At 46.4% G+C, this 11,259-nt stretch overlaps 2 protein-coding genes across 2 annotated transcripts; both read right to left on the bottom strand.

Moving 5' to 3' along the window:
* Positions 1-2,155: 2,155 nt before the first annotated feature.
* EV420DRAFT_1482272 (uncharacterized protein) lies at positions 2,156-5,142 on the bottom strand (the record flags this gene model as incomplete). The annotated part of the gene is made up of 12 exons (XM_060469879.1): positions 2,156-2,329; positions 2,441-2,647; positions 2,748-2,847; positions 2,911-3,035; positions 3,088-3,160; positions 3,207-3,466; positions 3,656-3,732; positions 3,767-3,886; positions 3,933-4,041; positions 4,102-4,259; positions 4,618-4,735; positions 5,089-5,142. 12 exons carry the CDS (start codon positions 5,140-5,142, stop codon positions 2,156-2,158), a joined length of 1,575 nt encoding a protein of 524 aa, XP_060328021.1.
* Positions 5,143-9,597: 4,455 nt separating this feature from the next.
* Positions 9,598-10,958, bottom strand: EV420DRAFT_1766253 (uncharacterized protein; the record flags this gene model as incomplete). Its single annotated transcript, XM_060480872.1, has 8 exons — positions 9,598-9,876; positions 9,926-10,004; positions 10,061-10,104; positions 10,160-10,171; positions 10,225-10,374; positions 10,436-10,596; positions 10,634-10,723; positions 10,786-10,958. The coding sequence occupies 8 exons, from the start codon at positions 10,956-10,958 to the stop codon at positions 9,719-9,721; spliced, it is 867 nt and encodes a 288-aa protein (XP_060328020.1). The 3' UTR covers positions 9,598-9,718.
* Between the last annotated feature and the right edge of the window lie 301 nt (positions 10,959-11,259).

The following is an 11,259-nucleotide window of genomic DNA, read 5'->3' as shown; positions in this document are numbered from 1 at the left end:
TTAGGTTGATAGGGATCTCCGAGGAGCAACTAGAATACGCGCATTGGTATTGTGTCAAGGTTGTTATTTTTGTTTCTCTCATTCATTTTAATGTATATGGTTCAGTCGCTGGCATAATGGGCAACGGTTCAATTCATTATATACGCATTCCCATTAGGTACTCACTTTGTTGCTTAACAAAACACTCATGACCTCTGTAATCAAGACCTATACTACATCCGATCGTCGTAAGAACTACCTCCCCACATGTCAAACGAACCCGTGACAGCTATCCCTGGATCCCAATATCCACGAAGGCAGGACGCATCAAGCGTTACTCATTTAATTACCTGAGTCCTAATGATGGAAGTGAGTCGGCAGTGTTATCCTGGAAACGATTGATTTTGGTCTTTGTACGCATGACTTGTCCCTGTATCCATGATCTGTTTCAAAGATAGCAGTGAGTTCTAGGCTCTCGTATCCATCCACATTCAATTTACTTCAAGATATACCGCATGCCACCTAATATTAACAAGAGTACGGTAGACAATTAAAAGTATTTCGTCTCGCCGACATCACTGAGAACAAATGCACCTCGTTTATGCGAATCTTCTTACACTGTTCATCGAGCTTCTTTGCGGTCTCATTATCCTCTCGATCGTCAAAATCCACGTCCTAGATGCGAGTAAGCTTTTGCGGAAAGTAACATGGAAGACGGCTTACCCGCAATGCATAGCAACGATCTATCACGCACTGATATCCTTGAAGATGTCGATGCTATCCTATAGTACTGAAGTTATAGTGGACATGAACTATCGTCGCTCGCATTCCCTGAGAGAAGGTAAAAATAACAATACATCGAGAGGTGCTGCGCATACTAAATAGGACTAGATGTATCGCCAAGTCAAACCCACCCAAACTCCCCTCAAATTCCTTCAACGCAAGACACAGCCGAGCTCGCGGAAAGGGTCTTTCCCTGGTCGAGCAGCTCCCGATTGATGACATGCCGGGCGGGGTTCAAGTGGGCTGGAGAAACGATCCATGTATTTCAACACGTCGTCCGACCAATAGAGTGTATGCATGTGTCCCTTGGGGGCACGTAGAATTTTGCGAGCACACTTGCGAGCGTGCGTTGGCGTTCTCTCGCATGCGTTGTCACACTTGCGTTTGCGTTTGCGAGCGTGACAAAGAACTGTCTCGGAATTTCTTATCTAAAAATAGTGGCAGACGCTAGCCAGTGTTTCTAGATGAAGATGATATAATACCCTTTGCCGACGATTACAACGTTGAAGGTTCTTTTGAGGTAATCCTCCCTCAAAGTTCAAAGTCCAAAATCAAGAGCCAAAACATTGGGTTCCAGAGTAATTATTCAACTCGAGATTCTAGTAGATCAATAATACATTCCAGAAGTGTCCATACGTAGAGTATAATCTGAAGAAAATTGAGGTACGATGCGGACAGACTCACAGGAAGGAGTTCAAGACAGCCCGAAGAAGAGAACCCAAACAGTGGTCGTGGGCCAGAGAAGGTTAAGTTCAATACAGTAAGCATCATAAAAATATCAAAAGAACCAAGATATAATGATAGGAAGCACATGCCGCAGAAATATGAGAAGCGACCAACAGTTAAGACGGTTCAACTCGAGTCGAACGCAAATGTTACATGATGTCACACATCCGTCACACTTGCGAGCCAATTGCAAGCCGCTACCGCTCGCATGCGTTTAATTTCCAATCGCATGCGTTATTTTGGAGAACACATGCGTGCATCTTCTTAAGGCTTGCGTTCGACTTTGGGATGGGTGCGTGACATCTTTGTGAGATACGTAAGCAAGGTTTATTCATTTGAGAACCTGTTCATCCTGCCAAGTTCAAAAAAAGGACAGATCTCATAGTCATTTCGAAGTGAAATGTCGCTGTGATGGAGGGAGCTTTTTTTGGAGCGAAAACAGATACCTTTCTAGCATTAAAATATTATTCAATGGCTTCCCCGAGTCATAGTAAGTGACATTAACCTGGTGGGACATATCCAGGAACTCGGAAAGAGTAAGTAAATGTTCAAGATAAGACACACTTTACTAGTGACTTTAAAACAGAACAAAGTATTTGTATGAAACACAAACAAAGGTCTCCATATGCACGCAAATGCATGCAAGTTAAACACAAGCGAACGCAGTTCAACTTGAGTTGAACGCAAATGAACGCAGTTGAACGCAAGCTCGCAAGTGTCGCTCGCAAAATTCTCCTGGCCCGTCCCTTGGGTACGTGTGTACTCTTCGTTGCATAGGAGAGTGAAGATATGGAGCGGCAGAGTCTGTTCGAATATGGCGCTCATCGTACATCTGCCTAGGCTAAAGAAGGTAAGCAGGCGATGCATTTATGGAGAATGGCGCGTATTGGTCGTGTCGATTACGGCTAACAACAGCACTAGCCTTGGCTAAGACCAAGAACGAGCTACTCACCGATATGATGACCGCATCTACCTCTGGTATATAATAAGTCTTGCATGGTGACTCGGTGTACCTCCTTGTACCGACCGACCTACTGGACAAGGCTCTCCCACTGAACGTAAGGTAGGATAGCACCTTGTACCTCCGCAACGAAGTGATGAAGGGCAACTCGACTAGGAAGCACAAGTAACCCGAAGACCTCGTCTTGACCTCGCTTTTCTGAAACCCACACAGGAATTCCGACTTTTCGTATAGCAGGTTGGTTATGGATGAGAAGCCAGGCTGGCCGACGGTGGTGGGAGAGGCCCGTGCCACTTACATCAGACTCGGCTTCTTTGATCTGGCAGTTGATCGTGTCAGCCAAGGATCGGTATAGGATGGATAGCAGGAGGAGGGTTACCTGCGATGACAATGATAGACTGATTGGGGGGTATATGCGAGCTTATTCTCATTGGCTTAATATGTGCCTCTCCATAGCGTACTCGAGGAGGAAGCACTCATAAAAAACCGCGTTGCCTTGACCTGACTTTCCTGCGACCCCTCTGCACCCCACATCCTTTTCGCCAATCCTCTTCGATAGCTCTGTAACCTCATCTGTCATTGAAATCTACGTACTGGAAAAATCAGATGAAGAAAGAAATACATCAAAGACGACTCACTTCCGGTACGATGCACATGTTATCCTGCGGCTCGCAGATAGCAGTGCTTATGAACAATCTTGACTCGTACGCACTGAGAGGACGTTAGACCACGAAGCGCAATTGAGGACTGCACGTACCGAATCAGAATACACCTGCAGGTGGCAGCCAACGACGGGTTCCCAGTTTCCTGCAACACCACAAGCTCGTCGTCGGTGTCATCATCCTCGATAGACAGATACCTTTTATCTGATGGTCCAGCCGCCTTTCCTCGGTGAAACAGGACACAAGCGGTTAAATGGTGGGTAGGGTGCAAATCAGCCTGAAAGACACCCGAGAATCTCCATGCGTCGTGCAACGTGCCAACCGAGTGTATGTGCGTGCGACTTGGGAAACTTGACTGAGTGAAGGTGCTTTTCATTCCGGAGTGGAGTGAGGATGTGTAGTGAGCGGGTCCATTTCAGGAACGTGCTTGAGGCTAGACTAGGAAAGGCGACAGGGTGAGGAGGAGGATGCAAACTGGTCATAATGCTGATGGTCTTATCCTAGCCTTATTTATGTAAATACAAGAATGAATATTAATACTTACCGAAAAAACGATAGGGTCCACCTGTCGCATATCCTCAATCTTACTCGGCATCTTGTGTACCTCTTTGGGCAGAAATACTAGTTGGGAGAGCACCTATCATTGAACACAGACCGAATAGCATTATCTGTGGCGTTGCGATGAACGGAAGCTGTATGAGAAAAGACGCGTGGTCGAACAGGAAACCCGACTCCGGGTGGGTCACGTTTATTGCAGAAGAAAGAGGCCAGCTATCTAGCGATTAGAGGTGAAATATTAGGAGCATTGGCGTGCGGCGTACTCAGCAAGTTAAACTTCCTTCTCCTCCAAGCTCGTCTACAGATTAAGTAACCGCTCCGGCGTGTCAGTGGTAATTTCTCCCGGTCCGTGGACCATTCGGATGACGATCGCTGTGGGTAAGGTATTGTTCATTCGTCGAGACTTGTTACAGAAAAGAAGGGCATGCAAACCTGAGTTGTACGCCATGGATGGTAGGAAAGAGCGTGCGCAAAGATGACGTAACCCCAAATAACCTTGCCACGGTGCCGGCCGTACTTCATGCACTTGGCTTCCCGCATATTGTTGAGAAGTCTATGATTCATCTTTGATGCGTTCCGGGATGCAGATCCTAACAACAGAAGATGTTACGGAGCTGTCGAAGAGGATTGAAAATGTGTGTTCCCCCCTCCATTTGCCGTTCATCAATACGCAGCATGCCTATTTCTGTTTGATGGGTGCTTGAGTGTTCATCGCCTAGCTAGTCCCTATATCTTCCCGTTGCATAGCTGCAAGTTCTGGGTTGAACGGTGAAGTCGAAAGGGCACATTGGGTCTCTTCCTTTCGTGAAGGATCTCAGGCAATGAAGAAGATATGGCTGCGACTTTCTAGTGTTGACACTAAGGAATACTTCTACTTAGAACTGTGGGGTTGTTGGATATCGAGCTCGTGGCTCGCGTGTTTATTGATAATCAGTCACGTGTACGTACCGGTAAAATTTCGTAGCTTCGCTTTTCTCTTCTTTACTCGATTGACTACGTACTTACCGCTCATGTACTGCGTCAATCCCGTATTCGTGTCCTGATCCCTTGTGTGCTTCCATACCCGCTAGGATTATTTCAACAGCCATATCCACGGAATTTACACGGGAATGTATGTACGAACGGGTGAACTTAGCTTTAACGTTCAAGACACACGAATGTATCGAAACTAGAGTTGCCAGGTAATCATAGAGCAGGGAGTGTTCGGCATGCATCCATGAAAATATCACGATGCTGTTATGTACGGAAGATCCATACAAGGGAATTGAACTGTCATATGCCATAACGACTGGCGAAATTCTACTGGCCATCAAAATGTCCTAGCTCGTGAGATGACCACTATCTGGGAAAATTCAAGGTATTTCTGCCCCACGGCTGTGGGATGCCTGCCGCCGTATCATTGAGGCCAATTTCCCATACCTTATACGGCTGAGAGTAACCTTGCGCGCTCGCTAAATCACATCTCCGGGCCATTCTGAATCGTATTTGGCTAGGACTACCTATATCTCATCCGTATACTTATATATGGCTGGAGACATTGTCCGTCCCCTTTCACTAGGCCCGTACTTTCTTGCCCTGTCAGCGAGTCAGAATATGAGATGAATACTTATCTGTTGTTGTGATGCTGGGTGACGCGATACATGTCAATAGTATACTCGGACCATGCAGTATTCTGGCATGAGATTCTCCAGCCAAGATACCATCGTTTAAATTTAATCCACGTGGAGGAAAAAAGGAGTGACCTCCTCCATGTAACGCAAGACAATCCACACCCAGTCAAAAATAACTGCAAATTTCTCCCAAGGAATCGATGATCAGAGATCCCCTAGATGCGGGCCGTACATATTCGGTTACGGTCTACTGGATGCCATTGCTCATCGCAGGGTTCGATTCCTTGTATCTAGAAATATGTCTGGCATCATCTTTTCTTCCACCAGTTCACAGTCAACGTCTCCTTTACTACACTGTTTTTCACAACACTCTAGAATTTGTCTTTTCTCACAGCGGTGAGATCCCAAACAAGTTATTTTCTTCTTCCCTTTGACGACACTTGGGCCTATACAACCCCAATTGCAGTTTGAATTTTTTCATGCACTCCCCTTTCGCTTCGCGTTCTATGCTTCTGTACAACCGTAGAATCCTGAGGTTTGAAACCATATATTGTTGCGAGTGGTTAATTTTTGTCACACACGTCTACAGTTCGTGATGTCATTTAATCGGGACCGCTTGCCAGTACGATGAGTACTACTAGTAGTAGTTCACATCCGAATTTCACATCAACCGAAATGTACAGCCTGTAGTGGAACTATTGCACCCCTGCTGATATCAGAAAGCCGCCGTTGCCGATTCTATGGTTTTCCCTCCCTATGACCTACCCACGATAGGAAGACATCTAATACACCTCTCATTGAACAAATATTTTCAGCCTGAGCTGCATTTTGGGGCTCCATACGCGCGACCTCAGCTGAGATAGACGATCTGAAGGTGAGCGAGCGCAATGTTGGAGTCCCCATCCATGCCAGGCTGTAAGTCCCGGAAAGCGTCAGTGCCTTGAACGGAAGACATCAAAAAAGACCACTTACCCACAATTCATTAACAACGAACCATTTTCTCCGCCCTCAGTGCCGTGCAATGGGTAGGGAACATCAACGGGTCGCTTCCTATGCCCTGATTAAACATCAGCATCATGAACTACGGACAAGCGCAACACACAAACCCAACAGGTATCGCTGCCAGATCGAATCGACCAATATCCTCAAAAGTACACATCGGCCCTTGCATCTGGCTGTCCCCTATCAGGGGCAGGTATTACCACCAAAATGTCACGCATCGTACCAGCGAGGATGTGGACGAGGTCATTCAGGCATCCAGTCGGGGTAGTTTTCTTCGCCCAGCGGAGCAAAGATGTGGGACAGTCAAGTCGGTGTGACGTGCTAGACTAGGAAATGAGACTAGACGACGGAGCTGGGGAGAAGGACGTGTACGAGCTATGCTAAAACTAGCGTTAACACCTCTTCGAATCCAAGAACCGTTACTCACCGAGATGACGACCGCTTCCACCTCCGATAAATCCTTGTACCCGACAGACTGGATATATGATAGGCCACGAACGCCTGAATACCAATCAGATAGCGACATGCGCCTCTCCGTAGAGAGTCAAGTTAAGGACCAAACCACGTCACCCGGATGTTATTTTTCTGCTCCGTCTATAACTCACACTGATGTGTTCAATCCTTTTCGATGACTCTTCTGTCGCTAGAATCTACGTTATGGGAAACTTCAGAACTATAAAAGGAAGACATCAAAGACGACTCACTCCCAATATATTCTGGTTGACGTTCTCCCACACATTGCCCTGCGGCTGGCAGTGTAAACGATCTCGACTCATATGCACTGGGAGAACATTAGACACGAAACGTAACGGAGTACTGCACGTACTGAATCGGAATGGTATACAGATGGAAGCTAACAACGCGTTCCCAGTTTCCTGCAACACAGACGCCCATCGTAGGGGTCATCATCGACATCCCCGGTAGATGGATACCTGATATCACCATCAGAATAGTGCGGAGAATCTCCACGCATGGTGAAACCCACCGACTGAGTATATGCCCACGCGTCGGGAACACGATCGAATGAAAGTGCTTGTCGTTCCGCAGTGTAGCGAAGATGCGCACTGCGCGGGTCCCTTTGAGGAGTGTGCTTGATGCCAGACTAGGAAAGACGAAAGGGTAAGGAGGAGGATGTAAACTGGTCATAATTCAGATGTATTTAGCATAGCCTCTATTGCAAGAACGAATACTCACCGAGAAAACGACAGTGTTCATCTGTCGTATATCCTCAATCGTACTTGGTGGCTTCATATATCACTTCTGACTTAAAGAATGGCTGGGCAAACACCTATCACTGAACTAAAGCCGAGTAGCGTTCTCTCCAGTGTAGCAATGAACGGAAGCATGAAGAGAAACCATGCGTGGCGCAAAAGAATCCCAGATCCGGGTGAGGAAGGTTTATTGTGGAGGAAAGAGGCCAACTATCCAGTGATTAGATCTTAGAGACGAGAAATCAGGAGTACAAGCACACAGCGTACTAAGCAAATCCAACTTCCTGTTCGTCGCGAAGCTGGTCGACAGATTCTAGGAACCGTTTCGACGTTTATTTTTGCTTCCTTCATTGATGACACGGACGACAGCTACTATAGATAACGCCGTGCTCAATTATCGAGATAGAAAGGAGCCACGCAATGCTGAGCCGTTCCTGATGGATGGAAGAGATGCTTGAGAGATGCCTAAGTGTCCCGTCAATGATGACGTACACACATCGGATGGCGTATCTGAAAATAACCTTCCCGCGATGCCAGCCCTTCTTCGTGCGCCCGCACGTTGACAAGTCTGCCCGCCTCGCCTTGCACCTTGTAGAATGAGACAGGCAGGCTAGTAAACGATCAGATCGATCAGTGACGAAAGCCCGAAGAAGAAAACACACACCAGTCAGCCTATCGGACTTCCTGTTCGTCCTCCAGCTCGTCCAAGAATGGATTCACAAAGTCTTGTCACAGGTCCAATGCGCTTGGTGGCCTCAAGGCAGGCCGTGGCTTCCTTTCTCTCCTGGTTATCTGACAATACGGATGGTAGTGGTTGAAAACAATGCTGTAGATAAGGCTGCGCTCAGTCTTTGAGCTGACCATATAGAAAGAAGGCGTACGTAAGCTCGACCCATACACGATAGATGGAAGAAGCAAGTGTGAGGTAATCACGATGTAACCTGAAGTGACAAGGTTCTGCCGCGATGCCGGTCCTTCCGACTTGTGAATCAACGTGAGCGGCGGCTTCCACTTTTCAAACGATCAATTTCCTATATCCCAAGTTTCACTCCTCTGTGGAATAGTCGTTTTTCCGACGCTTGTCGAGAGAGTGACGAGTTCTGTATCCAAGAATTTTATTCTAAGCTAGGCCAAGCGTCTGCGTGAACTAGGTCGACTTAAGTAATCTTTTCTAAATTCTACCATTATATGCAATGATATAATTTAAATAATTGCAGAACAAGCAACCCAGAAATCGACGGCAGAAGAATGCGCTTTGAATTGGGGTCTCCCATCCCCAAGGACGGAGAACTGGGCAAGGCGCATTTTCTCCTTAGTATATGCGTCATTCTCCTTCCATCTAGAAGCCTACTAACATGGAAGTTAGATTGATGTCGGCAACCATACGGATGTTGCAGCAGCTTTCGATTTCTGGAGACATGCAGGCACTCCTGTAGTTGTCGAGAATGCTCAGGTCGTCAGCTTGCACTATCCCACTACGTCTGGGCTAACTTTTCCCAGCATGATTACGTGGGTCAGAGCAGTGAACCTGTCTTCCCGTCTAAGGTAGCGGTCACATCTGCTCAACCTCTTGGTCCCCTTAACTGTCATTCGTGTTCTGTAGTCTGGGCTTCTATCAAACATATTCATCGACCTTGTTGTACGAGATCAAAGTGGATACATATGTATTCCATCACGTTTTCGTACCTCGTCCGACTACTAATCATTTTCAGGACTGCCAGAATATATTACCGAGTAACCCAACGACCGCGCACTCGCATAGATAGCTCCGATCAAGACCCTCCCTACGGAGGAAACCAGTACTGAGATGAAAGTGTCGAATAGCTCCTCCTGCTGATGTTTCCATGAGAAGCACCCCCATATCTCTTCTCTTCACTGCGTATTCATCTCCATTTCTCTCCTCTCCGTTTCACTGATCCGTTTGAGCAGCCAAATCATATTCATATGTTCTGTCTAGCTTATTGTCTGAATCAAATCAATATCTCGCAATGGGTGATACGACGCAGTGTCTGCGACCATTGTTGCACTCGGATTTCACTCCCCCGTGTCTTGTGTGCATTAAGTACGTGATGGAAGGCTTACTTATTATGAGACACTTCGCGACAGGCTACTCGAAGAAGAGTGTGAGCAACTTTATTGCACGGAAGATATGTTCTCAAACTGTTCAAGGTTTTAGTATCTACTTCATACATTCTTCATAGGTCCATCCCTACAGCGCATTGACGCTCAAGCCTGATTTTCGTGAGCAATATCTGTCAAGAGAATCTCAACATTGTGAGGTGCCCTCAGAATCCGTCCCGCTGTCATAATGCGAAAACGAGCACGCCGTACCCATTCTTGGGCAGTAATCCAAATGGGCTGGATATAATGATGCAAGGCATTCTCTGCAATTTTATTGAATATTATTCCGCCAAGGCATTGATGAAAATGTACCTAATTCACTCCAAGTGAAGGACCTACGGGACGGATGATCCGGGTCAGCGAATAAGTAGATGCCAACCATAGTTACGGCCTATGACAGGAAAGTCAGTAATTGGATTAAAGCTCCGCGACGCAGGTGACATGCACGGAAATCGATAGAAGGATCAGGCACGGTAATATCCCAGCAAAATCTGTTTTGGAAAGACAGAAATCAGCCGATGGAGGTTAATATAAAGCCTAACGTACCCAGGATATCGCCTACATGAGTCGGTTTTCAGTGAACCTTCTGTATAGGTGTATAAACAACATACCCAATCCTTCGGTAGCTCCAGGCATTGAGGATCGTAGTTGGGTAAAGGCAAATACGGTGCCGGCAGGGATCACAACGATCTCATTCCGCTGTCGGAAGCCAAAGACCACGGTTGCGATCATTATGAGGGAGCTCATGAGCGTTACCAGCCCTGTTCATTGAGTCTTCGTGAGTGTAATGCATTTGTTGAAATGTAGAAAAAGACAACGAACAAAACGTGAAGGTGATAACAAGACAATATACGATAACAAGAGCACTGCATTCAATGGTTACAAGGACATTGATGACTCTGTGTCCGGGTTTCATGTCCTTCAAGTAGTCGGGTTTTTCACTTAAATTGTCAGTTTTAATCTTGAAGCCACTCGAAGAAGTTCTGTCAGGTCGTCAAATAAGAAGGGACGTGGGCTTACGGGAAAAGTGCAGTGGCTGAATTAAGGACTAGCGGTACGGACTTGTTCGTTGTTGCGTCTTGAGCAAATGCGATTATCTGAGACTGATAACTAGCACATCACCAGGGTAAACTACTTCTGATCAGGAAAAAGCGGGATGGTAAATAACGTACCTGTCGAAGGGGTAGTAGACCAAACTTGCATGGCTGGAATCCAATCCATGTTTGTATCCTGGGTAGACGATAAGTTTGGTGTGGAACATAGGGTGCTTATTTCTCGGGTCATGATCATGAGCTCCCATACTCCAGCTTGTTACATTCCAAACAAAGTAAGGGTCTGTCGGCATGTTGGTATTGGAGGGACTGCGAACGTGACCATTATTCAACGGACAAATATTTCTGAATAGATATCAATAAATCGGTGTAATTTCGACAATGATGGAGGAAGATACTCACCGGTGAAAGAAGAGGTTCACTTCTGAGCAATTTGTACGACAGGTATCATCGTCGATGTGCCACTCTACGACAATGTCGGTATTCTTGATATTGGCTGAGATCAGATTAGCCCGGAGAGAAATCTTTCAGTAAGATGAGCGGTGAATATTAATGCATGATCCAGTGAGGAGTCTTACTGTTCTATTTTTGTCA

This window comes from Desarmillaria tabescens (genome assembly GCF_030435595.1).
Source record: "Desarmillaria tabescens strain CCBAS 213 chromosome Unknown EV420scaffold_31, whole genome shotgun sequence".
NCBI lineage: Eukaryota > Fungi > Basidiomycota > Agaricomycetes > Agaricales > Physalacriaceae > Desarmillaria > Desarmillaria tabescens.
Note: the sequence above shows the minus strand (reverse complement) of the source record. Positions and strands in the feature narration are given on the sequence as shown.